We start from the raw sequence: 15,603 nt of genomic DNA, 5'->3' as shown, positions 1-15,603 counted from the left end.
CTGGCTAAAAGGGGGCAGAATAAATATATAAATATTATGAAAAGTTTCTGAGGTAAAAAGGGCGGAGCTTCTTCCTCAGGCAGCCAGCACACTACTCAGCACCATTTTCTCTCTCTCCTCAGGCTGCCGAGAACACGCTGGTCCTCTCCTCCACTTCTGACAAGTACAGGGTGCTATAAAGGGGGGGCACAAAGCGATTGTGGTGCATTTGATGGTGTATATTACTATTTAGAAGCGCTTTTGGGCTGTGGACATACTGTGTTCACAGGCAATACTGGCGCTGGGTCTGTGAACTGGCTGCTCCTATCCTGTGTCCCTCTGACAGATTTTACTGTGGGTCTGTCCCCAAAATAAGTCCCAGTGTGTCTGTGAGTGTGGTGTACACGTGTGAGGCATGTCTGAGGCAGGGAGTTCCTCCCCGGAGTAAGCCATTTTAGGGACACAGAGTTGTAATGTGGTGGCGCCACCGGCACACCAAGAGCCTGCATGGGTGAAAGAGCTACGTGACAGTATGCATCTGATTAACCGTAGATTGGATAAGTCTTAATCTAAGGCTGCATGCTGGAGAAAATCTGTGGAAGATGTGATTTTTCAGGATGCTGTTATTCCTTATGCGGGCGGCCCCTCTGGGTCACATAAGAGACCATTTGCAAATGTTGTAAACACTAATACCGACACGGACTCTGATTCTTGTGTCGACAATAGTGAATCCAGAGAGATAGCTCATAAATTGGCAAAAAGTATACAATATATGATTGTGGCTATAAGAGACGTGTTGGAGGTTATAGAAAGCACTCTTGTACCTCAGGAGAAAAGCTTATTTATGTAAGGAAAAGAAATCCAAAGTCACGTTCCCTCCTTCACACGAACTAAATGCTCTGTTTGAAGGGATGTGGGTGAATCCTGATAATAAATTTCATATTCCCAAAAGGATTCACATAGCTTATCCTTTCCCGGTTGAAGACAGGAAAAAATGGGAGTCACCCCCTGTGTTAGACAGTGCACTTTCCAGGTTGACAAAGAAGGTAATTCTCCCTGCTCCTAGCACGGCTTCTCTTAAAGAGCCGGCAGACCGAAAAATGGAAACGACATTGAAATCCATTTATGTTACCAATGGTACACTGCTCAGGCCCACTATTGCCTGCGCGTGGGTTAGTCTCGCTATTGAAAAATGGTCAGAAAGCGTGTCATCAGAAATTGACACGATTGATAAAGATGAGATACTCCTTAAGGTAGAGAATATCCAGGACGCTGCCGCCTACATGATGAAGCAATGAAGGATATTGGACCCTTGAGTTCACAAGCCGCTACCATGGCAGTATCGGCTAGGCGGGCGTTATGGATTCGCCAGTGGAACGCGGATGCAGATTCCAAAAGAAACATGGAGGCTCTCCCATATAAAGGTGAGGCCTTATTTGGCGATGGCCTGGATGCGTTAGTCTCGGCGGCTACCGCAGGTAAGTCAACATTTTTGCCCTCTGCGCCTGCACCGGCAAAAAAGACCTATAACCCGCAAATGCAGTCCTTTCGGCTTAATAAATACAAAAAGACGAGAGGTTCCCCCTTCTTTCCAGGAAGGGGAAGGGGAAAGAAGCCCACACCGGCTCCAGGTTCCCAAGAGCAAAAGTCTACCCCTAATTCTGCCAAATCCCCAGCATGACGCTGGAACTCCCTTGTGGGAGGCCGCTCGGGTGGGGGCACGTCTCAAACTCTTCAGCCAGGATTGGATTATGTCTGGCCTGGACCCCTGGGTGTTGCAAATAGTATCCCAGGGATACAAACTAGAGTTTCAAAACGTTCCCCCATGTCGATTTTTCAAATCGACCTTGCCAGCTTCTCCGCCAGAGAGAGAAGCAGTAACAGCGGCAATCCCAAAAATTATGTCAAGACCAGGTCATAGTCCTGGTACCGTTGTCACAACAAGGGCGGGGTTTTTATTCAAGCCTTTTTGTTGTTCCGAAGCCGGACGGCTCGGTCAGACGGATCCTAAATCTAAAAAATCTGAATTTCTTCCTGAAAAGGCTCAAGTTCAAGATGGAATCACTTCGGGCGGTGATTGCCAGTCTGGAGGAGGGGGACTACTTGGTGTCGGTGGACATAAAGGGTGCTTACCTGCATGTTCCCATTTATCCTCCTCACCAGGCTTATCTGAGATTCGCGATTCAAGATTGCCATTACCAATTCCAGACGTTACATTTCGGTCTCTCCACGGCGCCGAGGGTATTCACCAAGTGATGGCGGAGATGATGGTCCTCCTTCGTCTGAAAGGAGTCAATATAAACCCTTATCTGGACGACCTCCTGATAAAGGCGAGATCCAGGGAGCAGTTATTACAAAACATATCCCTCTCCCTGTCAATACTCCAACAACACGGGTGGATCATAAATTACCCAAAGTCACAGTTGGAACCGACGACAAGGTTGTCTTTCCTCGGGATGATTCTGGACACAGAAGTTCAGAGAGTATTTCTTCCGCTGGAAAAGGCTCTGGAAATCCAGAAAATGGTAAAACAGATATTGAAACCATCAAGTGTGTCGATCCATCAGTGCATTCGGTTGTTGGGGAAGATGGTGGTGGCCTACGAGGCCATACAGTTTGGCAGGTTCCATGCCAGAGTATTCCAGTGGGACCTGTTGGACAAGTGGTCGGGGTCACACCTACACATGCACAGAAAGATAATCCTGTCGTCAAAAACCAGGATTTCGCTCCTGTGGTGGTTGCACAGCTCTCACCTGCTAGAGGGACGCAGGTTCGGCATTCAGGACTGGGTCCTAGTAACCACGGATGCAAGTCTCCGAGGCTGGGGAGCAGTCTCTCAGGGAGAAAACTTCCAGGAACGTTGGTCACATCAGGAAGCCTGCCTTCACATAAACGTGCTGGAGCTAAGAGCCATTTACAACGGCCTTCAACAAGCGGTACATCTTCTTCAAGACCGTCCCGTGCAGATCCAGGCGGACAATGTAACAGCAGTCGCATACATAAACAGGCAGGGCGGAGCGAAAAGCAGAGCGGCAATGGCAGAGGCGACAAAAATCCTCCGCTGGGCACAAAAACATCTACAAGTTCTGTCGGCAATATTCATTCTGGGAGTAGACAACTGGGAAGCAGACTTCCTCAGCAGACACGATCTCCATCCAGGAGAGTGGGGCCTCCACCAAGAAGTCTTCGCAGAGGTGACAAGTCTTTGGGGAGTTCCTCAAATAGACATGATGGCGTCTCGTCTCAACAAGAAGCTTCAGAGAAACTGTTCCAGGTCGAGAGACCCTCAAGCAGTAGCAGTGGATGCACTGGTGACCCAGTGGGTGTTTCCGTCAGTGTATGTTTTCCCTCCACTTCTGCTAATCCCAAAAGTACTCAGGATCATAAGAAAGACAAGGGTTCGAGCAATCTTCATTGCCCCAGACTGGCCAAGAAGGGCTTTGTACCCAGATCTTCAGCAGTTACTCATAGGAGATCCTCGGCCTCTTCCTCCTCGGGAGGACCTGCTGCAGCAGGGGCCGTGTGTGTACCAAGACTTACCGCGGCTACGTTTGACGTCATGGCTGTTGAGCGCCGTATCCTAGCCAGGAAGGATATTCCTAAGGAGGTCATCCCCACCCTTATACAGGCCAGAAAGGAAGTAACGTCAAAACATTATCACCGTATTTGGAGAAAATATGTGTCTTGGTGTGAATCCAAGAAAGCTCCTACGGAAAAGTTTCACTTAGGACGTTTTCTCCATTTTTTGCAGGATGGTGTGGAGACAGGCCTACGATTGGGATCAATCAAGGTCCAAATTTCGGCCTTGTCAGTGTTCTTCCAAAAACAATTGGCCTCTCTTCCAGAGGTTCAGACCTTCGTGAAAGGGGTTCTGCACATCCAGCCTCCATTTGTGCCTCCAGTGGCACCATGGGACCTTAACGTGGTATTGCAGTTCCTTCAATCGGATTGGTTTAAGCCTCTACAAAAGATAGAGTTGAAGTTTCTCACTTGGAAAGTGGTGATGCTTTTGGCATTGGCATCCGCAAGGCGGGTGTCTGAATTGGGGGCCTTGTCTCACAAGAGCCCTTACCTGATTTTCCATGAAGATAGGGCAGAGTTGCGGACTCGCCAACATTTTCTTCCAAAGGTGGTTTCTGCTTTTCACATAAACCAACCTATTGCGGTGCCAGTAGTTACGGACACATTCACTGATTCAAAAATCTATGTTGCTAGAACAGCTCGTATACGGAGGCTCTGTATGTCCTGTATGATCACAACAAGATTGGCTGTCCTGCTTCCAAGCAGACTATTGCACGCTGGATTAGAAATGCGATTCAGCAAGCTCATACTACGCTGGATTGCCGTTACCGACGTCGGTAAAGGCCCACTCTACTAGGAAGGTGGGCTCATCCTGGGCGGCTCTCCGGGGGGTCTCGGCATTCCAACTTTGCCGAGCAGCTACTTGGTCAGGGTCAAACACATTTGCTAAGTTCTACAAGTTTGACACCTTGGCCGATGAGGACCTAAAGTTTGGTCAATCGGTGCTGCAGGGTCATCCGCACTCTCCCGCCCGTACTGGAGCTTTGGTATAGACCCCATGGTCTTGATGTCATCCCCAGCATCCTAGTCCGTAGAGGATGCTGGGCGCCCGTCCCAGTGCGTACTTTACCTGCAGTTTAGTTATTACAGTTACACAAGTTGTGTTATCTTGGTTTCAGCATGTTGCTGCAATTAGTTCATGCCTGTTGGCGTGTGTTATGTTGAATGCCATGTGTGCGGCATGGTTGAGGTTGTGAGTTGGTAGATATCTCACCACTAGTTAAGTAATTCCTTTCCTCGAAATGTCAGTCTCCCTGGGCACAGTTCCTACAACTGAGGTCTGGAGGAGGGGCATAGAGGGAGGAGCCAGTTCACACCCAATGAAAAGTCTTTAGAGTGCCCATGTCTCCTGCGGATCCCATCTATACCCCATGGTCTTGATGTCGTCCCCAGCATCCTCTACGGACTAGGAGAAAAGGATTTACCGGTAGGTTATCAAAATCCTATTTTTACTTGCTTCTGTATTTTTCACCAGATCCCAAATGTCAAACAGGTAAAACTTTTATTTTTGTCGCCCTTGGATACATCTCAGAACTGCTCTGCTGATACAATTGTATCTAAAACGTAGAGCACAGATTAGATGTGTTGTGTCCAAGGGAAATAAAATAAACTGCCTGGTGATTTGAAAGCTTTGTAGTGAAAGTGTAGATAAAGAAATTTATTTAGTAACAGTTCTTAGAAGGACCAAGATTATCTGACCAATAAATTATTCTATAATCTCTATATCAGGCACCGTGGGAAACACAGAAGCGCCCCTCACAGGACTGGCCGGACAAAGGGGTTGTGCAGTTTCTCGACTACAAGGTCCGTTACCGTCCTGAATTAGATCTTGTTCTCCATGGGATATCATGCACAGTGGAGAGCACGGAGAAGGTACATCATTTAGAATTCATTGTATGCATGGCTTTACTTAGACAATGTTATTTGGTGTGTTTGTGGTGTAATGTAGGATGGACATTTTTAAAGAATATAAACTCTTATCCCAGAGTACAATGGCATTACTCTTAGCACTGGAAGTAACCATAGTTACTGAAACCACAATTGGAACCAATTTCAGTAACTCTATGGGGTATATTTACTAAGGTCCCGATTTTGACCGAGATGCCGTTTTTTCTTCAAAGTGTCATCTCGGGAATTTACTAAACTCAAATCTCGGCAATGATGAGGGCATTCGTATTTTTTTTGAAGTCCAACAAAAAAAATACGAATGAATACACCATCGGTCAAAACGCGGCTGTTTAAGTATGAATCTCGGTAATTTACTAAGAAGTGCAAAGCAAAAAAAAAACAAACACTGCCGTGAAAAAATACAAATCGTTAAAAAGTGCTAAAAAAAACCAGACCTGCTTTTTTGAGCCGTGTTTGGATAGGCATGCACGGATCCATGAGATCCGTGCATGTATATCAGTGGGAAGGGGTGGGAAAGTGTTAATTTTGTGAAAAAAAAATTGCGTGGGGTCCCCCCTCCTAAGCATAACCAGCCTCGGGCTCTTTGAGCCGATCCTGGTTGCAGAAATATGGGAACAAAATGGACAGGGGTTCCCCCATATTTAAGCAACCAGCATCGGGCTCTGCGCCTGGTCCTGGTTCCAAAAATACGGGGGACAAAAAGCGTAGGGGTCCCCCGTATTTTTAAAACCAGCACCGGGCTCCACTAGCTGGACAGATAATGCCACAGCCGGGGGTCACTTTTATACCGTGCCCTGCGGCCGTGGCATCAAATATCCAATTAGTCACCCCTGGCCGGGGTACCCTGGGGGAGTGGGGACCCCTTCAATCAAGGGGTCCCCCCCCCAGCCACCCAAGGGCCAGGGGTGAAGCCCGAGGCTGTCCCCCCCATCCAATGGGCTGCGGATGGGGGGCTGATAGCCTTTTTGTAAAAGTGATTGATATTGTTTTTAGTAGCAGTACTACAAGGCCCAGCAAGCCTCCCCCGCATGCTGGTACTTGGAGAACCACAAGTACCAGCATGCGGCGGAAAAACGGGCCCGCTGGTACCTGTAGTAGTACTACTACTAAAAAAATACCCAAAAAAAGACAATACACACACACCTTGAAAGTAAAGTTTTATTACATCCATCCACACAAACATACATACATACTTACCTTATGTTCACACGAGGGTCGGTCCTCTTCTCCAGTAGAATCCATGGGGTACCTGTTGAATAAATTATACTCACCAGATCCAGGGTACCAGGCTCCTCGGATAATCCTTTTGTAATCCACGTACTTGATTAAAAAAATAAAACGGATACCCGAGCCACGCACTGAAAGGGGACCCATGTTTTCACATGGGACCCCTTTCCCCGAATGCCAGAAACCCACTCTGACTGATGTCTAAGTGGGTTTCTTCAGCCAATCAGGGAGCGCCACGTTGTAGCACCCTCCTGATCGGCTGTGTGCTCCTGTACTGACTAACAGGCGGCACACGGCAGTGTTACAATGTAGCGCCTATGCGCTCCATTGTAACCAATGGTGGGAACTTTCTGCTCAGCGGTTGACCGAAAGTGACCTCACCGCTGACCACAAAGTTCCCACCATTGGTTACAATGGAGCGCATAGGCGCTACATTGTAACACTGCCGTGTGCCGCCTGTCAGACAGTACAGGAGCACACAGCCGATCAGGAGGGTGCCACAACGTGGCGCTCCCTGATTGGCTGAAGAAACCCACTTAGACATCAGTCAGAGTGGGTTTCTGGCATTCGGGGAAAGGGGTCCCATGTGAAAACATGGGTCCCCTTTCAGTGCGTGGCTCGGGTATCCGTTTTATTTTTTTAATCAAGTACGTGGATTACAAAAGGATTATCCGAGGAGCCTGGTACCTTGGATCTGGTGAGTATAATTTATTCAACAGGTACCCCATGGATTCTACTGGAGAAGAGGACCGACCCTCGTGTGAACATAAGGTAAGTATGTATGTATGTTTGTGTGGATGCATGTAATAAAACTTTACTTTCAAGGTGTGTGTGTATTGTCTTTTTTTGGGTATTTTTTTAGTAGTAGTACTACAGGTACCAGCGGGCCCGTTTTTCCGCCGCATGCTGGTACTTGTGGTTCTCCAAGTACCAGCTTGCGGGGGAGGCTTGCTGGGCCTTGTAGTACTGCTACTAAAAACAATATCAAACACTTTTCACAAAGGCTATCAGCCCCCCATCCGCAGCCTATTGGATGGGGGGGACAGCCTCGGGCTTCACCCCTGGCCCTCGGGTGGCTGGGGGGGGACCCCTTGATTGAAGGGGTCCCCACTCCCCCAGGGTACCCCGGCCAGGGGTGACTAGTTGGATATTTGATGCCACGGCCGCAGGGCACTGTATAAAAGTGACCCCCGGCTGTGGCATTATCTGTCCAGCTAGTGGAGCCCGGTGCTGGTTTTAAAAATACGGGGGACCCCTACGCTTTTTGTCCCCCGTATTTTTGGAACCAGGACCAGGCGCAGAACCCGATGCTGGTTGCTTAAATATGGGGGAACCCCTGTCATTTTCCCCCCCATATTTCTGCAACCAGGATCGGCTCAAAGAGCCCGAGGCTGGTTATGCTTAGGAGGGGGGACCCCACGCCATTTTTTTTAACAGTTTTACAGTGCTTATTTAAAAAAAAAAAAAAAAAGAACCCCAGCACGGATCACACAAATCCGGCCGAGATTCATTTAGAAAAAGTCGGCAGTGTTTTGCTAATCACTGCCGTAAAAAACTAAAAAAAAACACGAATGACATCGACATCGGAAAACCCGAAAATGCAGAATACGGCAGCTTAGTAAATTCGTCGTAATAAATTCAAAAAGTTGCAGTTTTACACTTTCGATGTCATTCGTGATTATTCTCCCACCAAATCGGGAGAATTACGAATGTTAGTAAATATACCCCTATGTCTTATAGGCCCTACACACTTAACGATTTCACTTAAAGATATTAACGATCTCGTGCATTAATGAACGAGATATCGTTCATATCTTTCAGTGGCCCCGCGCTCGTTCATCGTTGGTGTCGGCTTGTTTAAACATGCAAGCCAATCTTGTCCATATTAGCATGCAGTGCTATGGAGCTGGGTGACGGGGGGAGTGAAGAAACTTCACTCCCCCCGTCACTTCCCTCCCCCCCCCGCCGCCGGGTCGCCCGCCGGCTGTATCGGCTGTCAGGCACCTCGGAGGCCAATCGCTAGGTGTGTAGGGCCAATAAGTCTTTGATCCCTTTCCCACTTTTTCTCTTTAGAAGGTTTACATTAACATTAGATAAAACTTCTGTTTGTGTCTGTTGTGATCACTATGATAGTGTGTTTATCCTGACACCAGTTTGATGGCCGCACTGGTTTCTCCCGCCCGCAGGTGGGAATTGTCGGGAGAACAGGGGCTGGAAAATCCTCCCTCACTAACTGCATCTTCCGGATCATCGAGTCGGCCGGCGGAAAGATCCTCATCGATGGTGTGGACATTTCTACTATAGGTCTCCATGAGCTGCGCAAGAAACTGACCATAATCCCTCAGGTAAAGCCTTCGCTGAGAAAAGAAAATAAGTTACGGTATAGGGGGAGATTTATCAAAGCTTGGAGAGAGATAATGTGGAGAGATAAAGCACCAACCAATCAGCTCCTGTCTTTTTTTTAAACACAGCCTGTAAAATGACAGTTAGAAGCTGATTGGTTAGTACTTTCTCGAAGCTTTGATAAATCTACCCCCATAGTTACTTATAGTATAGACACCTATAGATATAGGCTTACCATACTGTCCCTTTAAACTGGGACACACATGGATTACACAGGTTCTGTGGCTGATTAAAACCAGGTGAATTGCAGGCTTGAAGTCAGCCAGTCACAGAACCTGTGTAATTCATGAGTGTCCCAGTTTAATGGGATATTATGGTATAGACACCTATATAGATATCACAGTAAGTTATGGTATAGCCTTGTACTAAGAATACAATAACTTCCGGCTTAGTGCGGCCATGCATTGGTTTATGGTGTGGCTAGGGGTACAGAATGCCAGAGGAGTTACTAGTAGGAAGTAATAATTCCACTCAGTACTCATATTGGAGACGAGTCACACCAAAGAACGTTCTATCATTCACGACTCATGTCCCTGGTCCACTAGAGCTCACAGTCCAAATCCTCTACCACATGGATACACATGAGGTATTCCGAGTGGTGTCGGGATTCCCGTTGGGAATATATTTTGGACATGGATTTATCACTTCCTTATGCCTTCTCCAGGTTAATACATCTGCCCCATGGTGGGGCATCTGACAGCCATATAAGGGACATGGGGGACATCTGGCTTGCATATAAGGGACATTGGGGGGACATTTAATGGGCATATAAATGGCACGTGAGAACTTCTGATTGGCATATACGAGAAAAGATGAAGATCTAATGGGCATACTGTATGAGTGTCACGGGGGAACATCTGACAGGCATGTAAGTATGATGGCACTTGGGGCAGAGCCGGATTAAGGAGGGGGTCCCGGGGATACGTACCCCGGGCCCCCCTTTTCAAAAGGGCCCCCTGTCACACCACAGATCGGATCTCTCTTCCGATCCGCTCTGTGGTGCTGCGCTCTCGTCCGCACTGCAGCCGTACAGACAGGACAGCTGAGCGACGGCTCAGCTGTCCAATAATGTATGACTGAAGTAGTCTGCCCCAATGGCTGAGCGGCATGCTGCTTCACTCATAGATGATTGGAGAGCTGAGCCATCGCTCAGCTGTCTGTGCGGTTGGCGGGGACAGGAGCGCAGTGTGATCGTGCTGTGGCTGGTATGTGACACCCCCCCACACACACCCACCCCCCACACATACCCACACACCCCTTCTCTTGAATAGGGGCCCCTCTGTCTTAAGTGCCCCGGGCCCCCCATGCTCTTAATCCGGCTCTGACTTGGGGGTCTGATGGACATGTACAGGGACATGTTGAGGTCTGATGGCATATAAAGGACAAGTTAAATGCTCTGATGGGCATGTGGGAAGGGCTGAAGGGAATGTGGGGATCTTCGAGGACATGTACCTGTATCTGACGGGCATGTAAGGGACATGTGCGAGATATCTAAGGGCCAAGTGGAGAGGTTTGGTGGGCTTGTGGGGAGGCCCGATGGACATGTTGTTGGGTGCTTACGGAATGTTTGTAGGGGGGAATCTTTTGGCAAGTGCAGAAATGTGAGGGACCAGTAGCCATTTACAATATGTCATGTGTGTGTGTGTAGGGCCCCCGAACCAGTATCTTGCCTAGGACCCCATGTGGCCTTAATCTGGGTCTGGGCAGATCCACTTAATGCCGTTACTGACCCTTTTGCATCATCACCTGCAATCATCCTAAACAGTAATCAATCACCATGGGGCAATTATTGCTAATAATTCAATCTGTTAGACTAAAGTACTGCATTTTTTACCATCTGCTTGCACTTATCAAATGTGACACTAGATGGCAGCAGCTACACATGTAAAAAGATATATATGGTAACTTCACCCTATTGATTTTTATCCACTGTCTTGGTTGTTGGGCCAAATTTCTTGGCAATGGCTGCCTTGCAAAATTACATTTCACAGCCTACTTAACAGCATGTGGATATCTAATATCTGAGGATTACTTTGCTCACACCAAGCTTTCAAAATGTTGTTAAGTATTGGAAACTTTTCAATTTCTTTTATAACAAATGTCTCTTGTTCTGTGAGATGGAAACTGTAACAATGCCAACGGCTGTAATAGCTACAGTGTGTCGCCACCCCCAACAAATGAAGTACAGTATCTGGGCTTTACCAGTCACCCCATTGTATAGCTTTCATGCTGACCTATCTTTTAATCTGCTTTGGGGATGTAGAGACAAGTATTACTATCAAGCTTCAGAGAACTACTTTTTACTGTAGCTTTATATATGTTCTCCTGCAACTTGTGCTAAACGCACTGCTGTCTTCTTATGTTCATGGCTCCTTCTGTGCTCTTCATTCATCCATGTATTTATATCATCAGAAAAAAAGATAATTTTTTTTCCATAGATCCTGCATACAACAAAGTGATCTTTGCTTTTTATCTTTAGATACATTGGGGTATATTTACAAAGATTCGTGTTTTGGCCGTTTTGAAGGGTGTTTGAACTCGAATGGTATCGGGTGCATTTTACTGCAACTTTTTGAATCCTGATACGATCATTCACTAAGCTGCCGAGTTTTGCACAATCGTTTTTTCCGATGTCGATGTGATTCGTAATATCAGGCAGTGTTTTACGGGAGTGATGAGTAAAACATTGACTGACAAAACACAAGGAATCCCGGCCGGATCTGTGAGATCTGTGCAGGGCTTCATTGTGTACCTTAAAAAGGTTTTTAAAGTGTTTAAGAATCTGGAAAAAATTGCACGGGGTCCCCCCTCCTAAGCATAACCAGCCTCGGGCTCTTTGAGCCGGTCCTGGTAGAAAAAATATGGGGGGAAAATTGACAGGGGTTCCCCCATATTTGATCAACCAGCACCGGGCTCTGCGCCTGGTCCTGGTGCAAAAAATACGGGGGACAAAAAGCGTAGGGGTCCCCCGTATTTTTTGAACCAGCACCGGGCTCCACTAGTCAGAGAGATAATGCCACAGCCGGGGGACACTTTTATATAGGTCCCTGCGGCCCTGGCATTAAATCACTAACTAGTCACCCCTGGCCGGGGTACCCTGGAGGAGTGGGGACCCCTTAAATCAAGGGGTCCCCCCCTCCAGCCACCCAAGGGCCAGGGGTGAAGCCCGAGGCTGTCCCCCCCCCATCCATGGGCTGCGGATTGGGGGCTGATAGCCAAGTGTAAAAAAAAAGAATATTGTTTTTTGCACAAGAACTACGAGTCCCTGCAAGCCTCCCCCGCAAGCTGGTACTTGGAGAACCATAAGTACCAGCATGCGGGGGTTAAACGGGCCCGCTGGTACCTATAGTTCTTCTGCAAAAAAATACCCAAATAAAAACAGGACACACACACCTTGAAAGTACAACTTTATTACATACATTCCGACACACACATACTTACCTATGTTCACATGCCGACTCGGCCCACGTCTCGACGGCGATTCCAGGGTACCTGAAAATAAAATTATACTCACCTAAATCCTGTGTGTCGTGTCCTTTTGTAATAATCCACGTACTTGGCAAAACAAAAAAACGGAAACCCGACCACGCACTGAAAGGGGTCCCATGTTTACACTCAGAAACTAACACCCAAATACGAATGAATAGTGAATGGCCGTATTGTATGAAATAACAGCAGCGTTTGACCGATGGTCTATTCATTCGTATTTTGGAACTTTGCAAATCAAACCATTACGAATAGTCCAAACACTGCCGAGATTGGTGCTTAGTGAATTCCCGGATTGGGAAAAAAAAACACAAATCGGACAAACTCGAATTCTTAGTAAATATTGGCCATTGTATGCACATGGCAGTTTTGCACAGCATTGATGGGTAATATAAATATAAACACCTGGGCTTGGTGATATAAATATATTGCTTGAGAGCAGAGAAGGATCCTTGAACATAAGGAATGTATTTAGACAATGAAAGAAAATCAAGATGGCATATCCAAACTAATACTGGACTGGAATCAGCTGAAGGTGGAAACACTCCTTTCAAGTTACTGGAGTCCAAAAGATTTAGAAACTATTGAATTGCTGAGTCTGTCTTCTATCTCACTTAAATGCAATGGACCCGATTCAGAGTCACACCTATCGCGGTTACAGTTCCGGCCATCAGAAGTCCTATGTGCACTACACATCTGCTTGTATTCCTGGATGTATCAGTTTGCAATTGCTCTGTGTCCACTGGTGTTAGTGTGCCATTGTTCTGTGTCTACATAGTGTTAGTGTGCCATTATTCTGTGTCCACCTAGTGTTAGTGTGCCATTATTCTGTGTCTACCTAGTGTCAGTGTGCCATTGCTCTGTATCCATTAGTGTTAGTATGCCATTGCTTTGTGTCTACCTAGTGTTAGTGTGCCATTGTTCTGTATCTATTAGTGTTAGTGTGCCATTGTTCTGTATCTATTAGTGTTAGTGTGCCATTGCTGTGTCCACCTAGTGTTAGTGTGCCATTGCTCTGTATCCGTTAGTGTTAGTGTGCCATTGCTGTGTCTACCTAGTGTTAGTGTGCCTTTGCTCTGTATCTATTAGTTAGTGTGCCATTGCTGTGTCTACCTAGTGTTAGTGTGCCATTGTTCTGTATCCATTAGTGTTAGTGTGCCATTGTTTTGTATCCATTAGTGTTAGTGAGCCATTGCTCTGTGCTACCCAGTGTTAGTGAGCCATTGCTCTTCATCCATTAGCCTCAGTGTGCCATTGCTCGGTATCCATTAGCCTTAGTGTGCCATTGCTCGGTATCCATTAGCCTTAGTGTGCCATTGCTCTTCATCCATTAGCCTTAGTGTGCCATTGCTCGGTATCCATTAGCCTTAGTGTGCCATTGCGCGGTATCCATTAGCCTTAGTGTGCCATTGCTCGGTATCCATTAGCCTTAGTGTGCCATTGCCCGGTATCCATTAGCCTTAGTGTGCCATTGCTCGGGATCCGGCCAAGATCTCGGCAGTCAGGATCCCAGCAGTCAAAATACCGATGCCGAGATCCCAACACTACTCTGAATGCAGACACCAGCATCATGAAAAGGGTCACTTGCCCGGCGCCGGAATTCCGAATCGCGGCTGTGGGTTAGGTTTAGGCTGCGGGAATAGGGAGCTAGGTTCAGGCCCCACACAGAGGGTTAGGGTTAGGCTGCGGGCAGGATGGGGGAGGGGGGGGGATTTGGAAGGGGGTGGTTAGGGTTAGTCAGTTAGGCACCTAAAAGGGAGGGTTAGGGTAGGGGAACATGGTGGGAAAGGTAAGTATACTTACCTTCCCTTGTCTGGATTATGATCGTTTGGATGCCACCGTCGGTATTCTGACTGCCGGCATACTCTACCGAACCCCATTGCTCTGTGTCCACTGGTGTTTGTGTGCAATTGATCTGTGTCAACCTAGTGTTAGTGTGCCATTATTCTGTGTCCACCTAGTGTTAGTGTGCCATTATTCTGTGTCTACCTAGTGTCAGTGTGCCATTGCTCTGTATCCATTAGTGTTAGTATGCCATTGCTTTGTGTCTACCTAGTGTTAGTGTGCCATTGTTCTGTATCTATTAGTGTTAGTGTGCCATTGTTCTGTATCTATTAGTGTTAGTGTGCCATTGCTGTGTCCACCTAGTGTTAGTGTGCCATTGCTCTGTATCCGTTAGTGTTAGTGTGCCATTGTTTTGTATCCATTAGTGTTAGTGTGCCATTGTTTTGTATCCATTAGTGTTAGTGTGCCATTGTTCTGTATCTATTAGTGTTAGTGTGCCATTGCTGTGTCCACCTAGTGTTAGTGTGCCATTGCTCTGTATCCGTTAGTGTTAGTGTGCCATTGCTCTGTATCCGTTAGTGTGCCATTGCTCTGTGTCTACCTAGTGTTAGTGTGCCTTTGCTCTGTATCTATTAGTTAGTGTGCCATTGCTGTGTCTACCTAGTGTTAGTGTGCCATTGTTCTGTATCCATTAGTGTTAGTGTGCCATTGTTTTGTATCCATTAGTGTTAGTGTGCCATTGTTTTGTATCCATTAGTGTTAGTGAGCCATTGCTCTGTGCTACCCAGTGTTAGTGAGCCATTGCTCTTCATCCATTAGCCTTAGTGTGCCATTGCTCGGTATCCATTAGCCTTAGTGTGCCATTGCTCGGGATCCGGCCAAGATCTCGGCAGTCAGGATCCCAGCAGTCAAAATACCGATGCCGAGATCCCAACACTACTCTGAATGCAGACACCAGCATCATGAAAAGGGTCACTTGCCCGGCGCCGGAATTCCGAATCTCGGCTGTGGGTTAGGTTTAGGCTGCGGGAATAGGGAGCTAGGTTCAGGCCCCACACAGAGGGTTAGGGTTAGGCTGCGGGCAGGATGGGGGGGGGGGGGGGGATTTGGAAGGTGGTGGTTAGGGTTAGTCAGTTAGGCACCTAAAAGGGAGGGTTAGGGTAGGGGAACATGGTGGGAAAGGTAAGTATACTTACCTTCCCTTGTCTGGATTATGATCGTTTGGATGCCACC

At 47.2% G+C, this 15,603-nt stretch overlaps 1 protein-coding gene across 1 annotated transcript in view; it reads left to right on the top strand.

Moving 5' to 3' along the window:
- Positions 1 to 15,603, top strand: part of ABCC2 (ATP binding cassette subfamily C member 2) — a 118,496-nt gene that overhangs the window by 96,267 nt on the left and 6,626 nt on the right. The window contains exons 28-29 of the mRNA XM_063962257.1: positions 5,290 to 5,433; positions 8,883 to 9,041. Of these exons, the coding sequence (XP_063818327.1) occupies positions 5,290 to 5,433; positions 8,883 to 9,041 (303 nt within the window). The remainder of the gene's footprint in view (positions 1 to 5,289; positions 5,434 to 8,882; positions 9,042 to 15,603) is intronic.

The sequence above is a fragment of the Pseudophryne corroboree genome, chromosome 3 (assembly GCF_028390025.1).
Source record: "Pseudophryne corroboree isolate aPseCor3 chromosome 3, aPseCor3.hap2, whole genome shotgun sequence".
Taxonomy (NCBI): Eukaryota; Metazoa; Chordata; class Amphibia; order Anura; family Myobatrachidae; genus Pseudophryne; species Pseudophryne corroboree.
Note: the sequence above shows the minus strand (reverse complement) of the source record. Positions and strands in the feature narration are given on the sequence as shown.